The sequence below is a fragment of the Pongo abelii genome, chromosome 23 (genome assembly GCF_028885655.2).
Source record: "Pongo abelii isolate AG06213 chromosome 23, NHGRI_mPonAbe1-v2.0_pri, whole genome shotgun sequence".
Lineage (NCBI taxonomy): Eukaryota > Metazoa > Chordata > Mammalia > Primates > Hominidae > Pongo > Pongo abelii.
In genome coordinates this window covers 24,111,039-24,134,402 of record NC_085929.1, presented here as the reverse complement: position 1 = coordinate 24,134,402, position 23,364 = coordinate 24,111,039, and the positions used below count along the sequence as shown (strand labels likewise).

General features: G+C 43.5%; 1 protein-coding gene and 1 long non-coding RNA gene across 3 annotated transcripts in view; both read left to right on the top strand.

Annotated features, from left to right (window-relative positions):
- The window catches only part of ATP6V1E1 (ATPase H+ transporting V1 subunit E1), a 37,524-nt gene that overhangs the window by 10,956 nt on the left and 3,204 nt on the right, over positions 1-23,364 (top strand). Inside the window, exons 3-7 of one of the 2 annotated variants that reach the window (XM_024239781.3) lie at positions 2,227-2,336; positions 2,681-2,747; positions 16,339-16,428; positions 17,423-17,491; positions 20,423-20,517. In XM_024239781.3, the coding sequence (XP_024095549.1) occupies positions 2,227-2,336; positions 2,681-2,747; positions 16,339-16,428; positions 17,423-17,491; positions 20,423-20,517 (431 nt within the window). The remainder of the gene's footprint in view (positions 1-2,226; positions 2,337-2,680; positions 2,748-16,338; positions 16,429-17,422; positions 17,492-20,422; positions 20,518-23,364) is intronic. The other variant, XM_063722741.1, reaches the window with a different exon arrangement.
- LOC129052495 (uncharacterized) lies at positions 2,754-9,942 on the top strand. Its single transcript, XR_008517551.2, has 2 exons — positions 2,754-8,032; positions 8,862-9,942. It is a non-coding gene; the product is annotated as an uncharacterized LOC129052495 (long non-coding RNA).

Genomic DNA, 23,364 nt, shown 5'->3' with positions numbered 1-23,364 from the left:
ATCCCAGCTCCTCCGGAGGCTGAGGCGGGAGAATCGCTTGATCCCAGGATGCAGAGGTTGCAGTCAGCCGAGATCGTGCCACTGCACTCCAGCCTGGACGACAGAGTGAGACCTTGTCTCAAAAAATAAAAAAAATAAAAAGTTTGGAAGTATGTAGGGTATAAAATGAAAACCCCACCCATTACAAAGGTGACCTTCCATCAGCATTTAGAAGTTTTGTATATATTTCCAGTTGCACATTGCTTATGCCAATTTATATTCCTTAACAGTATATCAAAATGTTCTTTTCCCAAGGTATAATCATAACATTTTTAAAGCATTTTTTAAAGCTTGCTTTAAAAATATTACCAAAATATGGCCAGGGGCGGTGGCTCACATCTGTAATCCCAGCACTTTGGGAGGCTGACACAGGTGGATCACCTGAGGTCAGGAGTTCAAGACCAGCCTGGCCAACATGTTGAAACCCCATCTCTACAAAAAATACAAAAATTAGTTGGGTGTGGTGGTGCATGCCTGTAGTCTCAGATACTCAGGAAGCTGAGGCAAGAGAATCTCTTGAACCCGGGAGGCGGAGGTTGCAGTGAGCTGAGATCGCACCACTGCACTCCATCCAGCCTGGGTGACAGAGTGAGACTCTGTTTCAAGAAAAAAATCAGTAAATAAAATAAAATATGACCAAGATATATTGTTTAATATTTTCATTGTCCTTTTAGTACAGCCTTAAATTTTTATGTGCCTGGTACTCTAGAAATAAAACTCTCTGAAACCTTGGACTATTTGACTAGTTTATCATTTGAGGAAGAAAAGACTATTTTCCCTCCCATTAATACATAACAGCTGATAGAATATTGCTTAATATTGTTTTGATGGTGATACTTTCTTGTATGACTCTTTCTGGATCAAATACGGAAGTCCTATTTCAGCTATTATTTCAGGAAATGCATTTCTTTTTTTTTTTTTTTTGAGCTGGAGTTTCGTTCTTGTTGCCCAGACTGGAGTGCAGTGGTGTGATCTCCGCTCACCACAACCTCCGCCTCCCAGGTTCAAGCAATTCTCCTGCCTCAGCCTCCCAAGTAGCTGAGACTACAGGCGCACGCCACCACGCCCAGCTAATTTTTTGTATTTTAGTAGAGATGGGGTTTTACCATGTTGCCCAGGCTGGTCTTGAACTCCTAAACTCAGACAGTCCACCCACCTCAGCCTCCCAAAGTGCTGGGATTACAGGCATGAGCCATTGCGCCTGGCCTCAGTAAATGCATTTCTGTCTCAAGTATTTATTTATTTTATTTATTTTTGAGACGGAGTCTCCCTTTATTGCCCAGGCTGGAGTGCAGTGGTGCAATGTTGGCTCACTACAACCTTCACCTATGTTTCTCTATGTTGATCAGGCTGGTCTCAAACTCCCGACCTTAGGTGATCCGTCTGCTTTGGCCTCCCAAAGTGCTGGAATTACAGGCGTGAGCCACTGTGCCTGGCCAACTTTTTAATTTTTTTAACTTCATTTTACAAGAGAGGACACTAAGCCTGAGGTTACTCAACCACATTTTATGGGCAATAATCTGGATCTTCTTTTTTTTTTTTGAGACAGAGTTTCCCTCTGTTGCCCAGGCTAGAGTGCAGTGGCACAGTCTCCACTCGCTGCAAGCTCTGCCTCCCGGGTTCACGCCATTGTCCTGCCTCAGCCTCCTGAGTAGCTGGGACTACAGGCACCTGCCACCGCGCCCGGCTAATTTTTTGTAATTTTAGTAGAGACAGGGTTTCACCGTGTTAGCCAGGATGATCTCGATCTCCTGACCTCGTGATCCACCCACCTCGGCCTCCCAAAGTATTGGGATTATAGGCGTGAGGCACTGCACCCGGCCAGGATCTTCTAAACTTTCAAGTTCTGTGTCATTTTCATTGGCCCACCAGTAAGCTAATGGATTAAGTTTCGAACGTGTGGTAATTTTTTTCATGAGCAGAATATTCTACCCAATTATATCCTTTAGTAACTTGTCGGTTACTGTTACCCTTCATGAAATTTTTAGTCTCCTGGTACGTCATTTATAATGAAAATTGCTGATCTTTCCTTTTGAATAATTTAGAATCCTTGAAAATGAGTCACAATAAATTTTCTGTTTTATATATGAAATTAGTGTTCATAAGCAAGTAACCCAGCTCACCAGCTGTTTAAAACTGTTAATCAAACTTGATGTAATGCATTAATATTGACTAATTTCCCTGTAGGCAGAAGAAGAGTTCAACATAGAGAAAGGTCGGCTTGTGCAAACCCAAAGACTAAAGATTATGGAATATTATGAGAAGAAAGAGAAACAGATTGAGCAGCAGAAGAAAATGTAAGTAGATCCTGGTTGCAGTATTAAGCTAAGAAGTTTTCCGAAGTCATGAGATGAAGACAGAGCAGGCGCTTTGGAGTCAGGCGTATATAGATTCAGGTCTTAACTCGACCACCTACTTCTAATCTGCCAAATTGTTTAACTTCTCTTTGTTCACTTGTGAAAATCGAAGCTTGACAGGATTATTCAAAGATTAAACTGCAGGCTGGGCAAGGCGGCTCACGCTTGGAATCCTGGTGCTTTGGGGAGGCCAAGGAAGGAGGAGTGCTTGAGCCCAGGAGTTCAAGTTCTTTCTCTACAGTTGTCAGTTGTTACTTATGCTATTTTTCAATACCATTTTGCAGTCAGATGTCCAATTTGATGAATCAAGCGAGACTCAAAGTCCTCAGAGCGAGAGATGACCTTATCACAGTGAGTAATTAGCCCCTATTAGTTACAAAATTATTTGTTTATTCGTTTGCCTGTTGTAGATTACTAGTTAACATTAATTAAGGAGTTGATTGAATAATTTTTAGAGAGAAAACATTCAAATTATTGTAATAAATACAAAAGTGAATAAGAGCCAAGGCCTGTATTGAAGGACCTTCTGATCTAAAGAGCATGTAAGACTCTTCTGGATCATAGCACACACTATGGGTAGACTGCATAGTACATGAGGGTACAGGAACCAATGAGACTAGGACCATAGGATGGTTAATACAGAGGCCATGAGTGTGAGGCTAAAGAGCTTCACCTGTTTTCAACAGAAAGCTGTGGAAACTTTTGTATTATTTTGTGGAGAATATCATAAATAAGGCTCATGATATAAGCGTGCAGGCTAAATTTAACAGGGAAGAGCCTGGAAAAAAGAAAACCATATGGAAAGTATTATAGTCCTCTAAGGAAGAGGGCAGAAACCTTCAGAAGCATACCACTTCGTTGAGAAAGTGTAGAGCTATTTGGATTATATTCATAAGCCAAACGGATGCCTGCTGTTTCCACTGTTACTCATTGTGACTGTGGAGGCCCTAGATTCCTTATGAGTTGGAGAAATGAGAGTTACATAAATATTGGGATAGAAGAAATGAAATTACCATCTTTGCAGATATGGTTATTCAAGCAGAAAATATAAGGTTCAAAAAACATAAGATCCTATAACTAATCCAGAAATGTGACTGGCTACAAACACAATAGGAAATGAATAGTTTTCCTGTATGCCAACAATAACCAGTTTGCAAGTAAAATAAAAAGTAGATCTCTCTATAATAGCTACTGAAATTATTAAAGTACTAGGAGTAAGTCCTATATGAAAACAGCTATAAAACTAAAAATACAGAATTTGAATAAATGGAAGACATACTGTTTTCTTAGATGAGAAACACAAACCAGTATTCCAAGTTGTCAGTTCTTATTAGATTGATCAGTTCTTCTTAGATTGTCAGTTCTTATTAATTGATGGTGGCAGTGAGAACTGAGTAGCAGTGTTAGTGTTAGTGTTGCTGGATTTTACAGGAAGTCTTTCCAGACATTCATTGACTCTGCCTTTTCTTCCAAGTCCATCACTAAATTCTGAGTATCAGGTGTGGATATACTTGGAGAATGGTGGATCCATTAACAAAAATGGGAAGTCAAGATGCTGAAATGTTTTGTTAAGAAAAATAACTAGTTCTTTTTTCTGTTTGTTTGTTTGTTTTGGCATCCCTGGGTGGGCTGGACTTTTGGACATGTTTGAGGGACCAAGAAACCTCCAGATGTAAGTGTCAGAGAGGATGTTAAGTGTAAAGGACTGATATTTAGGACACCATAGAGATGATTTACTAACGTAACTCCTATATTACTTCAAATAATAAAAGTTTCCCCAAATTTAAGTGCTTTATCTGCTTTGAAACTCCAGCAGTGTGGGAAAATACAAAATCTGTTGCCAATTTATCTTGCCACATGGGATTAGTTCATCCCCTTTAAAATACAAAAGAAAGAGTCAATAGTTTCCTAGGGAAATGTTGCCTGCAAAATGTTACTAGCTCAGGACAACTGTTATTTTGCGTCTTCACTAAAGTGTCAATAATCAGGAGTTGATTTCCTTCCAGGGGATTCAAATTCCTTTAGCAACTTGGATTGACTGAACTAATTTATAACAGGCTTTTAGAATAATAATATGTCTTAGGGAAGGTAGTTTGTTGTAGAAGGGCTTGGGGCTTAAGAGTCAGTCAGCTATGAGTTTAAATGTCAACTCTGCCATATTCGTTTGTCTAAATTACTGTTTCTGACCCTCGGTTTTCTCTTGTATTCATTATCTGTGTTATGTATGTTCATTATGATGTTTGGTTCAGAGTGCTTATGAGAATCGAATGAGAGAACACATTTAAGTCCTCTGGCATGTAACATTTGTCATACCGTGTTTAAGAAATGTTAGTTCCCTTTCTCCATCCCCATCTCCACCAGTGATAACCCTTCCTTCTCATAATAGGCCCTGTGTAGATAAAATATTCTTAGCTTATTGGGTGCTAATGCCCAGAAAGCCTCTTGACTATAGTCTTTTCACGATTTATGCCCAAAGTAAAAAATGACAACTGTGACATCTACTGCGTAGATATTACTGTTTGTACAATTCAAAAAAGTTTAGAGACATGTAATGTTAATATCTTGGCAGCATTCCTAAATATAAGTAGCAAGGGCTATAACACACAAGGTTATAGCAAAAGGTTATAATCTTAGCTAGTTAATAGGCTTTGTAATTAGGTTTTTATTATTTTTTTTTTAATGCCACCTTTTTGAAAGTTAATAATATTGAGTGGAAAGGATTCTGAGAAAGATCATCTAACATATTATAGAAATGGTTTTGATGATACATTCTCTGATGCTGTCCTGTCTTAGATGGTACGACCTTTCATAACTGGATGTAAACAACCCATAGGTTTAGTGGATTTGACTTTACTTGTAATTTTAACTTATTATTTATTGCCCTTATTTTCTCTCTGCTTTAATTTTTTAATCCACTTGTTTATATTTTATTAGTTATTTTTTCTAACTTGTTTTTTAAAAAATGTAATTAACATTTTCATTAGATATACTTCTGTAAGCTGCCTTAAATCTATTAGAATATATAAATAATTACTAGTTGGCTTTTAGAAGGAATTTTTTTTTTAAGAGGCACGGTCTGGCTATGTTGCCCAGGCTGGAATGCAGTGGTGCAGTCATAGCTCACAAACTCCTGGGCTCAAGCAGTCCTTCCCACCTCAGCCTCCTATGTAGCTGGGATTACAGGCAAGAGCCACCATGCCTGGCCTCAGAGGGAAAATTTGAAGTGTCATAGATAAGAAAACTTGACACCTAAAATTCAGATCATTCATTCATTTATCAAATACTTGAATATCAGTGCTTCTCAACTTTTTTCCCTTCTCTCTGGAATATTCATACAGTTATTTTACATTTTAGTAACATCTCTCATAACACACAGTGGTTTTCAAATTTTGAGGCAGAGGTTATTAAAAGAAAGTGCAGGGCCCGGCGTGGTGGCTTAGGCCTGTAATCCCAGCACTTTGGGAGGCCGAGGCGGGCGGATCACGAGGTCAGGAGATTGAGACCATCCTGGCTAACAACCGTGAAACCACGTCTCCACTAAAAATACAAAAAATTAGCCGGGCGTGGTGGCGGGCGCCTGTAGTCCCAGCTACTCGGGAAGCTGAGGCAGGAGAATGGCGTGAACCCGGGAGGCGGAGCTTGCAGTGAGCCGAGATCGCACCACTGCACTCCAGCCTGGGGGACAGAGCGAGACTCCGTCTCAAAAAAAAAAAAAAAAAAAAGAGCAGGATGGGCATGGTGGCTCACGCCTGTAATCCCAGCACTTTGGGAGGACGAGGCGGATGGATCACTTGAGGTCAGGAGTTTGAGACCAGCCCGGCCAACGTGGTGAAACCCTGTCTCTACTAAAAATACAAAAATATTAGCTGGGTGTGGTGGCGGGCACCTATAGTCCCAGCTACTCGAGAGGCTGAGGCAGGAGAATTGCTTGAACCCGGGAGGCGGAGGTTGCAATGAGCTGAGATCCCGTCATTGCACTCCAGCCTGGGCGACAGAGTGAGACTCCGCTCAAAAAAGAAAAAAAAAGGAAGTGCAGTTGTATGAAATAAATGTGTTTTGTTTGTTTGTTTGGTTTTTTTTTTTGAGACGGAGTCTCGCTCTATCGCCCAGGCTGGAGTGCAGTGCCCAGGCTGGAGTGCAGTGGCGCGATCTCGGCTCACTGCAGACTCGGCCTCCCAGCTTCACACCAGTCTCCTGCCTCAGCCTCCTGAGTAGCTGGGACTACAGGTGCTCACCACTGCGCCCTGCTAATTGTTTGTATTTTTAGTACAGACGGGGTTTCACCGTGTTAGCCAGGATGGTCTCGATCTCCTGACCTCGTGATCCGCCTGCCTCGGCCTCCCAAAGTGCTGGGATTACAGGCATGACACTGCGCCTGGCCAATGAATGTGTTTTAGTTTCAATTTAGGATAGTTTTCCAAAATACAGTAATCCATCATATTCTTTCAGAGATGGGCTAGCCAGGTGCCATGGCTCATGCCTATGGTCACAGCCCTTTATGAGGCCAAGGTGGGAGTGTGGCTTGAGGCCAAGAGTTTGAGACCAGTCTGATAAATATAGGGAGACCCTGTCTGTACAAAAAATTTTAAAAAATTAGCAAGGTGTGGTAGCGCATGCCTATGGTCCCAGCTACTCTGGAGGCTGAGATGGGAGAATCACTTTAGCCCAAGAGTTTGAGTCTCCAATGAGCTGTGATTATGCCACTGCATTCCAGCATAAATCACACAGGGAGACCCTGTCTCTAAAATAAAAATAATAAATAATAGAAACAAAAAGAAATGGGCTAGAGAAAAATAATTCTTTTTTATGACCTTGAAAGACAAAGCAGTCATTCAGTTCATACCACATGTCTTCCCCGGATTTAGTCACTCTGAGTTTGTCTGCTGACTTTAAAATTGTGGCAAACAAAATTCTGGTTTTGGTACTCATGTTATCCCTCAGTTGTCACTCTTCTATTTTCATGTCATAACTCAGCTGGGTTCCCTTGGAGGCACTAAGCTGTTTGAATTAACAGTACATTTATCCCATGCGTCCTGTATCGTGCTGGCCCCTCTAGGAGTCTGTAGTCTAACAGGACCTGGACAAGATAATATATCTCCACTATAGCTGTTTGAGCATGACTTGAAGAATTAGTCATGAGATAGGAGACAGAAAGGGGAGAGCAGTGTGAGTGAAAAACCGAGACCTGAATTTGACATGTGCAGGAAACGGAGGTAGTCTGGCAGAGTGGGGAGTGGGCAGAGAACAGGCCACATATTAGGGTCTAATAAGAAGGGCCTTGAGTGTCTGCTGAAGAATATGGACTTCATCCTTTTGGCTAATTCTCTAACTTTAATGGGCATAAAAATCACCTGGGGAACCTTGTTAAAATGCAGATGTTCATTCCCATTTCCAGAGACTTTTATGTTCTAGTCAGGAGTCAGCATTTAAACCAGCAGCTCAGGGTAATCTTGGTGCAGGTAGTCTGAGAACCACACTTTGAGAAATAGTGTTTAATGGTTACATTTGTGTTAGAGAAACCCCACTGGTGACCATGTGGAGTAGAAACAAGGAGGGTATGGCTTACCTTCCAGGTCGAGAAGTAGAATGGTGGCAGCAGAAAGAGAAGACAGGCCTATTCCAGAGATCCTAAAAAGGTAGGGATCTGTAGGACTTGGTGACTTACAGTTGTGATGAGTGAACGCAAAGGAGTCAAGAATGACATAAGGGTTTGTAGTCTAGGCAACTGGTAGATGGAATGAAGATTAGAAATATGGGAAGAACAGGCTGGGCGTGGTGGCTCACACCTGTAATCCCAGCACTTTGGGAGGCCAAGGCGGGCAGATCGTGAGATCAGGAGATCGAGATCATCCTGGCAAACATGGTGAAACCCCATCTCTTTTGTAAAAATACAAAAATTAGCTGGGCCTGGCGGGGGGGCTCACACCTGTAATCCCAGCTACTTGGGAGGCTGAGGCAGGAGAATTGCTTGAACCAGGGAGTCAGATGTTGCAGTGAGCCAAGATCACGCCACTGCACTCCAGCCTGGCGACAGAGTGAAACTTCATGTCAAAAAAAAAAAAAAAAAGAAAGAAATGTAGGAAGAACAGGTAAAGAATGGTGAAAAAAATAATTGTGTTTGAATTGCCTTAGGATTCCAGGTAAAGCTCTGTGAGTCTGTTAGGAGAGAAGAGGAGCTTATGTGGAGACAACACAGAAGTCCCTGCTGGACCTGTGGTTTTAGATGGAGAATTAGAAGAGAAGCGGGCCAAAAAAACTGAGAAGCATCAGATTTAATAGAAAATAAATTGCTAAGGAAACGTGGGGGAAAACAGTTATGTTGGAGAATACAGAGAAGCCAAGGGAACGGCAAACTTGAACAAAATGGTCTCTAATACAGTGTTCAATGTTTGAGAGAATCACAGTGGGAAGAGCATGGTGGTCTTTGGATTTGGCAGTCAAGATGTTGTTTTTCACATTTGCCAGAGCAGCTTCATTGGACTGATGAAGGCAGAAAGCCGGATTGTTATGGCGTGAGAAGGGAGAAGTGCGTGTGAGGTGAGGAGCTGAAGGCAGCGTGCGTGGCCTGTTCACAAGCTGGGCTGTGTGTTTTAATCTCTTTTGGAACAAATCCAAGTATTCTGTTGCATGCGACTTGAATTCAGTATATAGCTTGAGCTTTTATATTATTTCTCTGATTTATAATGAGAATTTTGAGAAGATAAACATTTATGTAATTTCAGTTATTCTAAAGATAATTGTTTCTTTTTTAACCGCCTACAGTCTTAACTTCTTGCCATCATTGAACCCTGTAAATAAGAGATGTGGAGGGTTGAGGAAGCAGACTGTGAAATGATACCGATCAAACAGGATTCAATCTACATAAAAGCACACATACATGCTTTGAGTGGATTTTGCTATTTCTAAACATTTTACTTCTAGTTTTATCCACAGAATAAGAAGTTGTGAAAGGAAGTTGTCACACAGTTAGAAAAGGATATTGATAAAAGATGGAAGGAAGGGGAAAAATACAGAACTGGGGTAAAAATTAAAAGAAAATAGGCAAGTTGTTTGCTGCTTTGGTCTAAGTTGCATAATCCTTCATAGATATTTTTCTGTGTTGATCCTTTTTCCTTGCCTGCCAGGTGTTTTCCAGGATTAAGAACGCACGCTTTGGAATTCCTTTGAGGTTTAAGTTCCATTTTTACCATTCCCAGCTGTTCAGTAGGCAGATTTTTAAACCCCATTTGACTCCTTTGAACCCTTCATTTCTTATTAAAAAGTAGGAGAAGGCCAGGCACCATCCCTCATGCCTATAATCCCCACACTTTAGGAGGCTGAAGCAGGAGGATAGCTTGAGCCCAGGCATTCAAGACCAGCCTGGGCAACACAGTAAGACCTTGTCTCTACTAAAAATTAAAAAAATTTAGCCAGGCGTGGTGGTGTCCCAACTACTCTGGAGGCAGAGGCAGGAGGACTGAGCTATGATTGCGTCACTGTACTTCAGCCTGGGTGACAGAGCAATGCCCTGTCTCAAAAAAAAAAAAAAAAAAAAAAAAAAAGAGAAGCATCTACCTGAAGCTTATTTAGAAAAAAATTAGATCACCTAAGTAAAGTGACTAGTATAATGCCTAAAACAAAATGAGTGTTGAGTGAATGGTAGTTCTTTATTATCATTTCCCCAAACTGCAAAACTTACACGTTTTCTTTTTTCTTTTTCTTTCTTTTTTTTGAGATGGAGTTTCGCTCTTGTTGCCCAGGCTGGAATACAGTGGTGCAATCTCGGCTCACTGCAACCTCCGCCTCCTGGGTTCAAGTGATTCTCCTGCCTCAGCCTCCCGAGTAGCTGGGATTACAGGCATGTGCCACCACGCCCGGCTAATTTTGTATTTTTAGTAGAGACGGGGTTTTTCCATGTTGGCCAGGCTGGTCTCAAACTCCCGACCTCAGGTGATCTGCCTGCCTTGGCCTGCCAAAGTGCTGGGATTACAGGCGTGAGCCACCACGCCTAGCCATAAGTTTTCTTTTCTTTTTTTGAGACGAAGTCTCACTCTTGTCCCCCAGGCTGGAGTGCAATGGCGTGATCTCAACTCACTGCAGCCTCCGCCACCCGGGTTCAAGCGATTCTCCTGCCTCAGCCTCCCCAGTAGCTGGGATTCACCATGCTCTACTAATTTTTTGTATTTTAGGTAGAGACGGGGTTTCACCATGTTGGCCAAGCTGGTCTCAAACTCCTGACCTCAGGTGATGCACCTGCCTCGGCCTCCCAAAGTGCTGGGATTACAGGAGTGAGCCACCACACCCGGCCAAGTTTTCTTTTTTAAAGGAGAATAAATAACCATTAACATTTAAATTCTGAGACATTGGTCCTGAAGTGGAGTTTTCTATTGTTGTGGTTAGAGATAAAATAGAAATAAATGTCTTCGGCCAGGCTTGGTGGCTCATGCTTGTAATCCCAACACTTTGGGAGGCCAAGGAGGGCGGATCACGAGGTCAGGAGTTGGAGACCAGCCTGACCAACATGGTGAAGCCCTGTCTCTCTAAAAATACAAAAATTAGCAGGCATGGTGGTGTGCCTCTGTAATCTCAACTACTCAGGAGGCTGAGGCAGGAGAATCACTTGAAACCAGGAGGCGGAGGTTGCAGTGAGCCGAGATTGCACCACTACACGCCAGCCTGGGCGACAAAGCGAGACTCCGTCTCAAAAAAAAAAAAAAGAGAGAAAACAAAGAAATAAATGCCCACTGACTCTTCAGACTAGGCAGGGCCAGGGAGATACTGTTTTGATGTTGACATCATAATCAGGTTTTGGTTTCCTGCTTTTGAGGAGGAAACTCCTAATATTTTCAGAATCCTCAGGGCAGTTAGGTTCAGTTGGGCAGATTTTCCCTTCCAAACTCATAAAATACAAATAAGCCCACATGTGAACTGCAGTAGTTTACAGTGAGAGACACATGTTGCTGTGGAAAAGCTACATGAGGAGCCAGATTATAACCAGAAAGTTATTTGAGGTTAGAATCACATCAGAGGGTGTCACTGGGATGTTAGTAGCTTATCACACGGATGGTAATTATTGATCATAATTTACCTTTCTCCCCCGTGGTGACATAGTGGACAGGCATGCTTCAGACAAGGGATAATACAGTTTATATCAATTAGGTTCTAGCCTGCTTAGCTAGAGTTTAGTTTATTTAGACTAAACGAATTGGCCTTTTAAAACTCCTTAATTACCGTTTCCCTGTTTTCCATAGTAGATGCCTTATACAAATGGCTAGTGGCACACTCCACAAGTTGGCATTACTTAATTTACTGGAGTAGCCTCGTCTCCATACTCGGACTGTCTATCCCTGTCTGTGTGACCAGTGTGGATAGAGTGATTCCAGCACAAAGAGGAAAAACGTTAGAGGGCTCTTTTGGTGGGGAGGAGCTAAGAGTTCTTTCAGCCAGATGTCTTATAGACAGGGTGTGTATCCCTTGTCTGAAATGTTTGGGACCAGAAGTTTTTTGGATTTCAGATTTTTTGGATTTTGGAATATTTGCATATACATAATAAGATATTTTGGAGATGGGACCCAAGCCTAAATACGAAATTCATTTTTAGTAGAGATGGAGTTTCACTCTATTGCCCAGGCTGGCCTCAAACTCCTGGGTTCAAGTAATCAGCCCGCCTCGGTCTCTCAAAGTGCTGGGATTACAGGCGTGAGCCACCGCATGTGGCTGAGGCTGTGCTTTCTCTTCAGCCTTAAAAACACAGTTGCCCAGGTTGGAGTGCAGTGGTATGATTATCGTTCACGACAGCCTCAAACTCCTGGGCTCAAGGGATTCTTGCACCTCAGCCTCCCTAGTACCTGGGACTACAGGTGCTCACCACCACACTCACCTGATTTTTGTTTTTTTAATTTTACGGAGACGAGGTGTCACTCTGTTGCCCCGGCTGCTCTCAAACTGCTGGGCTCAAGCAGTCCTCCCACCTATGCCTCCCATTAAAGACTGCATTTTAAAGACTGCATTTTAAAGTTTCTTTAAGTCTGGGCGTGGTGGCTCACACCTGTAATCCCAGCACTTTGGGAGGCCGAGGTGGGCAGATCACTTGAGGTCAGGAGTTCAAGACCAGCCCAGCCAACATGGTAAACCCCATCTCTACTAAAAATACAAAAATTAGCTGGGTGACGTGGCGCACGCCTGTAACACTCGGGAGGCTGAGGTGGGAGAATTGCATGAACCCGGGAGGTGGAGGTTGCAGTGAGTTAAGATCGGGCCACTGCACTCCAGCCTGGGTGACGGAGTGAGACTCCGTCTTCAAAATAATAATAATAATGTTTCTTTAAAATAACTATCATACAGTATGATTACTTTTTCTCCATTTAACAAGTGGTGTGTTCTATTTAACTTTACTTACAATTATAAATGAGTGAAAGTATGATTCATTGACCAATGAATGGCATTAAATCTTGTTTGTTTTGGGGACAGAATATGTATTATAAACCAAAATCTTAGAATAAATAAATAATGTTTAAGTGTTAAAAGTTTCTAAAGACAGAAACTATATTTATCACTTGGTATTTGGAATCTTTGCATTTGGGGCTTAAAGTCAAATGGCCTGGCGTGGTGGCTCACGCCTGTAATCCCAGCACTTTGGGAGGCTGAGGCGGGCGGATCACGAGGTCAGGAGATCGAGACCATCCTGGCTAACATGGTGAAACCCCGTCTCTACTAAAAATACAAAAAATTAGCGGGGCGTGGTGGTGGGCGCCTGTAGTCCCAGCTACTCGGGAGGCTGAGGCAGGAGAATGGCGTGAACCTGGGAGGCGGAGCTTGCAGTGAGCCGAGATCGCGCCACTGCACTCCAGCCTGGGCAACAGAGCAAGACTCCGTCTCAAAAAAAAAAAAAAAAAACAAATGGTTTATTTTTCTAATTGGGGGAGGGAAAGCATTCTAATGACTAAATAAGAGTTATGCAAGTATTTCTCTGCAGAATCGCTTGAACCCGGGAGGTGGAGGCTGCAGTGAGCTGAGATCATGCCGCTGCACTCCAGCCTGGGCAACAGAGCGAGACTCTGTCTCCAAAAAAACAAACAAAAAAAAAGTATTTATCTGCAAATAACTCACTGTAGGTGGTTAGTCTGTTTCTAGGTAAACAAAAAACCAAATTGGGTATACCATCACTGTATCTTAGTCTACAGAGGGGCAGCACCATTCATATTTTATGCCATAATAAAATACTTAGGCCATGCTCTTGAGGTCTTTTAATCTATTTTACTTTTTATTAGAAAACACAACATGGGCATGGGGCGGGCACGGTGGCTGACACCTGTAATCCCAGCACTTTGGGAGGCTGAGGCAGATGGATCACTTGAGGTCAGGAATTCGAGACCAGCCTGACCAACATGGTGAAACCCCGTCTCTGCTAAAAATACAAAATTAGCCGGACGTGGTGGCGCATACCTATAATCCCAGCTACTTGGGAGGCTGAGGCAAGAGAATCAGTTGAACTTGGTAGGCAGAGGTTGCAGTGTCCCAGATAGCGCCATTGCACTCCAGCCTGGGCAACAAGAGTGAAACTCCGTCTCTAAAAAAACGTGTGTGTGTGTGTGTGTGCGCGCGCGTATGTATGTATGTATAAAAGTCGGATATGGTGGCTCATGCCTGTAATCCTAACACTTAGGTAGGCCCAGGCAGGAGGATCACTTGAGCCCAGGAGTTCAAGACCAGCCTGGGCAACATAGTGAAACCCTGTCTCTACAAAAAACACACAGAAAAACGTTTAAAAATTAGAACTTGGCTGGGTGCGGTGGCTCATGCTTGTAATCCTAGCACTTTAGGAAGCTGAGACGGGTGGATTGCTTGAGTCCAGGAGTTCAAGACCAGCCTGGGCAACACTGTGAAACCCCGTCTCTAGTAAAAACACAAAAATTAGCCTGGCATGGTGGTGCACACCTGTAATTCCAGCTACTTGGGAGGCTGAGGCAGGAGAATCACTTGAACCTGAGAGGTGGAGGTTGCAGTGAGCCGAGATTGTGCTGCTGCATCCCAGCCTGGGCAACAGAGTAAGACTCAGTCTTTAAAAATAATAATAATAATAATTGGATCTTAACATGGGTGCTCCTGATTTTTTTTTTTTTTTCAATCTGGGCATATTTGCACTTAGTAGGTGTGAAAATGGGTGAATAAGTTTCAGACAGATCCCACTGTGAAGGCTAAGTGATGGCCTGAGGGAGAGAAGACGTGAGCAGCAGTTGCCCTGTGCTGCTGCTGGCAGGTCCCACCAGCTGATTCTTTCCCTTGGGCCTGAGCAGATGGGCATTAGACTAGAAGGCAGGGAAGAGTTTGCAGTCAGACCGTTCTAGATTGAGTCCCAGCTGTCACCTGCTCATTGGCTTATATACTTTTATATCATATATTTATATTAGGAAGGTATTTACAGTGGTTGAGTTGTCTGCATGGGTTGCTATTAAACGTGATAGTTTCAGCTGGGCACGGTGGCTCACGCCTATAATCCCAGCACTTTGGGAGGCTGAGGCAGGTGGATCACGAGGTTAGGAGATTAAGACCATCCTGGCTAACATGGTGCAACCTTGTCTCTACTAAAAATAACAAGAAAATTAGCTGGGTGTGGTGGTGCGTGCCTGTAGTCCCAGCTACTTGGGAGGCTGAGGCAGAAGAATCACTTGAACCCGGGAGGCGGAGGTTACAGTGAGCTGAGACCGTGCCATTGCACTCCAGCCTGGGAGACAGAGCGAGACTGTCTCAAAAAAAAAAAAAAAAGACTTGAGTTTTCTTTTAGCCCTTAAGCCTTATTACTTAACAAGTGATATCCAGTGTGTTCTCAGCCATATGAGATTTGTTTCCTGATAGTATTCCTATTTTAGTCATTTTTATTATAGAAGTCAGTGTTTATTGGAGACAGATTAGAAAATACAAACTAACAAAGAAAATTGAGGCTGGATATGTTGGCACACTCCTGTAATCCCATCACTTTGGGAGATAGAGGTGGGAAGATTGCTTGAGGCCAGGAGTTCAAGGGCAGCCTGGGTAATATAGCAAGACTCCATCTCTATAAAAAATAAAAAAAATTAGCTGGGTATAGTGGTACATGCCTGTGGTCCCAGATGTTGAGGAGGTTGAAGCGGGAAGATCACTTGAGCCTGGATGGTCAAGGCTGTAGAGAGCCATGATTATATCACTGCACTGCAGCCTGGGCAGCAGAGCAAGACCCTGTCTCAAAAACAAACAACGAGGGCTGGGTGCGGTGGTTCATGCCTGTAATCCCAGCACTTTGGGAGGCCAAGGCAGGCGGATCACCTGAGGTCAGGAGTTAAAGACCAGCCTGGCCAACATGGTGAAACCTTGTCTCTACTAAAAATACAAAAATTAGCTGGGCGTGGTGGTGGGCGCCTGTAGTCTCATCTACTCAGGAGGCTGAGGCAGGAGAATTGCTTGAACCCATGGGTGGAGGTTGCAGTGAGCCGAGATTGCGCCATTGTACTCCAGCCTGGGTTAAAAGAGCGAAACTCCATCTCAAAAACAAACAAACAAAATTGAAATTATTCGTAATCTAGCCTTCCAAAGGTAGACTGTTGGTATTTCAATCTATAGCCAGACATCTGGTTTTTTTCCTTAAAAAAAATGGGGTCATCTTGTATAACCGTTTAATAGCTTGCTTTTCAAAGTTACATCGCGCACATCTTTCCATGTCAGTCACGTGTGTCGGTTTCTGAACTGATGGTTACCTGAGCTATTCTCTGCTAGGCTGTGGACTCCCTGGGAGCAGAGACCATGTTGCATGCTTCCATGTACCCAGCACAGCCCCTGCTTTATCTCAGATCTCAGGGAATGTGTGTTGAATGAAAATCCAGCAATAAAATGTGAGGCAGCTGAGCATGAGCCAGAATCAGCCTCACAGTGGGTTCTGAGCCGACTGCCCAGATGTGTAGATAACTTTTATCTTTTCTAATCTTTGTAGGACCTACTAAATGAAGCAAAACAGAGACTCAGCAAGGTGGTAAAAGATACAACCAGGTACCAAGTACTGCTGGATGGACTGGTTCTCCAGGTACCCTCATAGACCAGATCTACTGTTGATAGCCACAGTTCTGAGAAAATTTAGAATGCCTATTAGATACCAGCTCTATTTTTTCCTGCTTTCTCATCATAGTTTTTTTCCTTTCACTCTTTTTTTTTTCTTTTAGCTTTTTTACTTTCACTCTTGACCATATCTAAAATGTGTGCTGCATAGGAAAATAGTAAATCTGTCTGGTTGGATAAGACTTCCAGGCCTACTACTCAATTATGTAGTCTTACATGACTTAAGAGTCAAATTTGCTTGCAATGGCTAGCTTTAAATTCCCTTAATTTGATTTTGCCACTAAAATACTTGCTTTAGATTTAGGATTCAGACCAAACACTGTATATGTTTTAATTGTTTACTGCTGAGCTGTGAATCCTTATTTTACTTATGTTAATTACAATAATATTTGTCCTCAGCTTGGTTGATGTAATATAAGATGTCTGCATGAATTTTGTTTCTACCACCAAAGGTTTGGGTTCATTTATCTGGTTTGGGATAGATAGATTTTTCCATGGTCTCATGTGGTATATGCCATCTGTTAGTGGAACTTAGCAGGGGAAATTTTTCCAACCTAAATGAAAGAACTGTAGAAGCATCTTATTTTACTATTGCTTTATTTTATTTTATTTTTATTTTTGGAGACAGAGTCTCACTCTGTCAGCCAGGCAGGAGTGCATTGACATCATCTCTTTTTACTTCAACCTCCGTCTCCTGGGTTCAAGCCATTCTCTTGCCTCAGCCTCCTGAGTAAGGTGGGATTATAGGCACATACCATCATGCCAGGCTAATTTTTTGTATTTTTAGTAGAGATGGGGTTTTGCCTTGTTGCCGAGGCTGGTCTTGAACTTCTGAGCTCAGGCAATCCGCCCGCCTTGGCCTTCCAAAGTGTTAGGATTACAGACCTGAGCCACTGTGCCCGGCCTGTTGCTTTATTTTATAGTTTGCATTTTCTACTGATTGTATCGACTATTTCTTCCAGGGTTTGTACCAGTTGCTGGAGCCCCGAATGATTGTTCGTTGCAGGAAACAAGATTTCCCTCTGGTAAAGGTAAAGAACTTAGGATAATTTTTTCCCTTCCTCCCTCCCTCCCTCCTCCCTCCCGTTCTTCCTTCCCCTCTCTCTCTCTTTCTTTTCCTTCCTTCCTTCCTTTTCTTTTCTTTTTTTTTTTTTTTTTTTTTTTTGGTGGAGTCTCACTCTGTTGCCCAGGATGGAGTGCAATGGCGGGATCTCCACTCACCTGTAACCTCTGCCTCCCGGGTTCAAGCGATTCTCCTGCCTCAGCCTCCCGAGTAGCTGGGGTTATAGGCGCATGCCACCATGCCCGAGTAATTTTTGTATTTTTATTTTTCAGTAGAGACAGGGTTTCACCATGTTGGCCAGGTTGGTTTTGAACTCCTGACCTTGCGATCCACCCATCTCGGCCTCCCAAAGTGCTGGGATTACAGGTGTGAGCCACCGTGCCCAGCCCGCCTGTAATCTGTTTTCTTAAGAGTCAAGTTGCCATCCAAGCTAGTACCTTCCTTTCTTTCTAGGAACTTGGTAATACTGTAATCTAAAAATCAAATAATGGAAACAGCACTTTGGGTTGGAACAAAGATAGGCAGTGCCATCTTAGGAGGTAGCCTATTGCCAGACAAGCAAGGCTGAGCTCTGACCTCACTCAGTGTGTTCCTGTACCTAAAGGAAGAATGTGGGCACCCAAAGAGGCTGGTCAGCTCTGCATCTGAGTTCTTCACCCGCCTCGGTCCCCCAAAGTGCTAGGATTACAGGCGTGAGCCACTGTGCCTGGCCTATTTGCATTTTTATTATAATTTGTCTCCTTAAGTTACTTGTCCACTAGGAAAGAAAGTGTGCCAGCTAGAGAACATAAATATTCATTCTCCTTAACTGTACATTCTCCACTATAATAAGAGGTTAGAAACCATCTCAGTAACCCAAGTCCGTGTTTATGCTGACAGCCTTACTTATTAACCTGTAATAAAACAGAGCTTAACATCATAATGGAGAATTCACCAAGGTGATAGCATTCGGTGGAGGGAGGTTTAAGTTGCTCACTAGCCTTCCCTAGATAACACCATGATATTTCTGGGTGCCAAGCAAGCTTTTTCTTGAAACTTCTACAGTATCAGTGTCCAGAATTGGTGATTAGCTCTCCAAAGTGGTGCTGCATTAGATTTGAAAACAAGGAACTCTTGAATAGATGCATTGATTTGTTCAACAAAGTAATACTGTCAGAGAGAAATGTGGGTGTTCTTCAGCTCTTCCAAGAAAGGATTTACATGGCTACTTGAGTGTGCACAATGTTGTTCAAAGACAAGACTTTATTAATTATGTCCACCACACTAATTGCAAGATAGCAGTAAAAACCCACTTCTTTTTTTTTTTTTTTTTTTTTTGAGACGGATTCTTGCTCTGTCGCTCAGGCTGGAGTGCAGTGGCATGATCTCGGCTCACTGCAACCTCCACCTCCCGGGTTCACGCCATTCTCCTGCCTCAGCTTCCCGAGTAGACTAGCTGGGATTACAAGCGTGCGCCACCACGCCTGACTAATTTTTGTATTTTTAGTAGAGAGGGGGTTTCACCATGTTGGCCAGGCTGGTCTCGAACTCCTGACCTCAGGTGATCCACCTGCCTCATCCTCCCAAAGTGCTGGGATTACAGGCATGAGCCACCGCACCTGGCTGTAAAAACTCACTTCTATCTTTTTTTCCAGGGATCTAGTTTCCTTTTTTTTTTTTTTTTTGAGATGGAGTTTCCCTCTCGTTGCCCAGGCTGGAGTGCAATGGTGCGATCTCGGCTCACTGCAACCTCTACCCCCTGGGTTCAAGCAATTCTCCTGCCTCAGCCTCCCAAGTAGCTGGGATTACAGGCACCCGCCACCATGCCTGGCTAATTTTTTGTATCTTTAGTAGAGACAGGGTTTGTAATCCCAAAATGTTGGGATTACAGGTGTGAGCCACCGCGCCCAGCCTTTCTTTTTTTTTTTAATTATGGTAAAATACACACACCATTTACCATTTTAACTGTACATTGTGCCATTAAGTACATTTACAATATTGTGCAGCCATCACCACCATCTATCTTCAGAACTTTTCATTTTCCCATACTGAAACTTTGTGCTCATTAAACACTAACTCTCCATTATTTCTCTTCTCTTCTCCCTCATTCACCTCATATAAGTGGAAACATTCAGTATTTGTCCTTTTGTGACTGTTGCATTTCACTTAGCATAATGCCTTCAAGGTCCCTGTAGTGTGGGTCAGAATGGCCTGCCTTTGTAAGGCTGAATAATATTCCACGGTATGGATGCCTCACGTTGCGTTTATCCATTCATCTGTCACTGGACACTTGGGTTACTCCCACCTTTTGGCTGTTGTGAATAATCCTGCTGCAAACATGGGTATACGGGTATCTGTCCTGCTTTCTATCCGTTTGTCTGTATACCCAGAAGTAGAGTTGCTGGATCATGTGGTAATTCTGTACTTCATTTTTTGAGGACCTGTTATACTGTTATTTTGATCAGAACCATCCTTATGGGTATGGCATGGCACCGCTGTTTCTGGTGCCTGCTGTCTCGCCCTCATCTGCAACTGCCAGTTTAAGCTCATGTCAGCAGCCAAACTTCTCTTCCCTCCCTTCTCTCCTTACCTACCCCCAGCTTCTAACACTCTCATTTGGGGGGAATAATGTATCTTCCTCCTGCTGATCCATGCTTCAAATCTAATAACTGCCTCTGGTATGTTTAATCACCTTCCAAGCCCTGTTAAATCTTGACAGAAACCATTCGCATCTCTTCCCTCCTGTGTGCAGACTGTCATTTTTCCTCAGTGGCCATGCTGTTTTACATTCCCACCAGCGGTGGCTCTGTTCTTTTACATGGGATAAATGGAAGTATCCTTGCTTGTATAGTCTGTTGAGTTTTTGGATACCTGCTTCCTAGTTTCTAGTGACACCTCTCATTATGTTCTGTATTTCCAGGCTGCGGTGCAGAAGGCAATCCCTATGTACAAAATTGCCACCAAAAATGATGTTGATGTCCAAATTGACCAGGAGTCCTACCTGCCTGAAGACATGTAAGGAGTATTCCTGCTGCTAACAGCTACCTTCTCTCCCTGGGAGAGTGGCCTTTATACTGGGCCTTTTTTAAATGGTATTTTCACCAACGCACTCTTAGACACAAGGCTAGAGCTGTGGTGTGTTCTACTTGGAGCTGTTCCTGTTGTTCTCGCAGCACTCTCTTGCTCTCCCTTGTTGGCTGACTAAATATACTCCAAAAGTCTAGTTTGGCCGGGTGCGGTGGCTCACGCCTGTGATCCCAACACTTTGGGAGGCCGAGGCAGGCAGATCACAAGGTCAAGAGATCGAGACCATCCTGGCCAACATGGCCTAGGGAGCCAGACTCCCTATCATACCAGTCCACCCTCTGCTCACAGTCCAGTCCTGTCTCTACTAAAAATACAAAAATTAGCTGAGTGGTGGCACGCGCCTGTAGTCCCAGCTACCCAGGAGGCTGAGGCAGGAGAATTGCTTGAATCCAGGAGGCGGAGGTTGCAGTGAGCCAAGAACACGCCACTCACTGGACTCCAGTATGGCAACAGAGGAAGACTGCATCTCAAAAAAAAAAAAAAAAAGTCTGGTTTCTGGTCACTGCATTCCTTTTGTGGGGAGGTGGCCCCCAGAATGAAAGCTAGGACCAGATCTCTGTATTGGATGCTGAGGTAGATACTCCCTCCTTCTAAGTAATAGTTATCTAAACAAGAATTGTGTATGCCTAGTAGTTATGTTCCTTAGAGATAGAATTGCAGGTATGAGTGGTATTTTTATGACTGTGAGGCAATGACAGAACATTTCTGGGATCAGTGTCCCTAATAAGCTTCGCGTAGTTGGGGTAGGCAGTAGAAACTCCTGACAAGGGGAGAGCCAGTGTCATTTTCTCGATTTCACTGGCCTGTCCGAGGCCACCTAGCCACACTACTGACTAACATTGAAGAAAGTCCCTTGGACACTTTTTTTTTTTTTTTAAAGACAGTCTTGCTCTGTCACCCAGGCTGGAGTACAGTGGCATGATCTTGGCTCGCTGCAACCTCTGCCTCCCAGGTTCAAGCAATTTTCCTGCCTTAGCCTCCTGAGTAGCTGGGACTACAGGCGCCTGCCACCACGCCTGGCTAATTTTTTTGTATTTTTAGTAGAGACGGGATTTCACCATGTTAGCCAGGATGGTCTCAATCTCCTGACCTTGTGATCCGCCCACCTCGGCCTCCCAAAGTGCTGGGATTACAGGCGTGAGCCACCGCGCCTGGTGCCTTGGACACATTTTGAAGTTAGTTGATTATCAGACTTAGGAATGTAAGACCTAGATTTGAGTCCTATCTTGGCCTTTTGCTACTATGGGACTTGGAGACTGAATTCATCGTATGTAAAATAGGATCATTGCTTTTTGCTTTTTTGTTTCATGCAGTGAAGAAAAAAAGATGAGAGTACATATGAAAATGCTCTGTAAATGGAAAAGGTATATAAACTCATAAGATTTGCTGTCAGAGTTGGGTTTGATTCCTCATTCTGCCACTTACTACCTGGGTAATCTTGGACTCGTTTATTCAGTTTCACTGAGTGGTGTAGTCCATTTAGTGTTGCTATAACAGAATACCCGAGGCTGGGTAATTCATGGAGAAAAGAGGTTTATTTGGCTCATGATTCTCATGGCTGTAAAGTTCAAGATTGGACAGCTGCATCTGGTGAGGGCCTCAGGCTGCTTCCACTCATGGCAGAAGGTGGAAGGGGAGTGGGTGTGTGCATAGAGACTGCATGGTGAGAGAGGAGGCCAGAGAGCCTAGGGAACCAGTCTCCCTATCATACCAGCCCACCCTCTGCTCACAGTCAAGTCCTGCTGGAGCTAAAATCCAGGCCCTTGCCACAATTCATTGCCTTGGGATCTGCCCCTGAGCCCTGAACACCTCCTACTATGCTCCATCTCCCAACACTGCCACATTGAGAATCAAATTTCACCATTAGTTTCTGAGGGAACAGACTCAAACCATAGCAGTGAGCCCTGATTCCCTTACCTGTAAATTGACGTATTAGCACTAACCTCATAGCATTTTTTATCTTATTTATTTATTTTTTGAGACAGAGTCTCGCTCTGTCACCCAGGCTGGAGTGCAGTGGCGTGACCTCGGCTCACTGCAGGCTCCACCTCCCGGGTTCACACCATTCTCCTGCCTCAGCCTCCCGAGTAGCTGGGACTACAGGCGTCCACCACCATGCTTGGCTAATTTTTTTTGTATTTTTAGTGGAGACGGGGTTTCACCATGTTAGCCAGGATTGTCTCAATCTCCTGACCTCATGATCTGCCCACCTCGGCCTCTTAAAGTGCTAGGATTACAGGCGTGAGCCACCGCACCCGGCCTCTTTTTTTTGTTTTGTTTTTTTTTTTTGAGTCCGAGTCTCTTTTCTATCACCCAAGCTGGAGTGCAGTGGTGTGATCTTGGCTTGCCACAACCTCTGCCTCCTGGGTTCAAGCAATTCTCTTGCCTCAACCTCTCAAGTAGCTGGGACTACAGGCACGCCCCACCATGCCCAACTAATTTTTGTATTTTTAGTGGAGACAGGCTTTTGCCATGTTGGCCAGGCTGACCTCAAACTTGAGTTTGGGAGCACCTCGGCCTCCCAAAGTGCTGGGATTACAGGGGTGAGCCACCACACCCGGCCAGCAGTGGCATCTTTTATCAGACACATGCAGTCGTGATAGGGCCTCATCAGTAATGAGCAGGATTGGGCTTAAGAAAACATTCAGATGAGGACTGAGTGATTTGCAAACTGAGATGAAATCCTCTCTTTTTCATTTTGTTGGGGAGGGCTGGCTGTGATAATTAAAACAGGTTTTGTAACATAAAATCAAATTGACACAGGCTGGGTGCGGT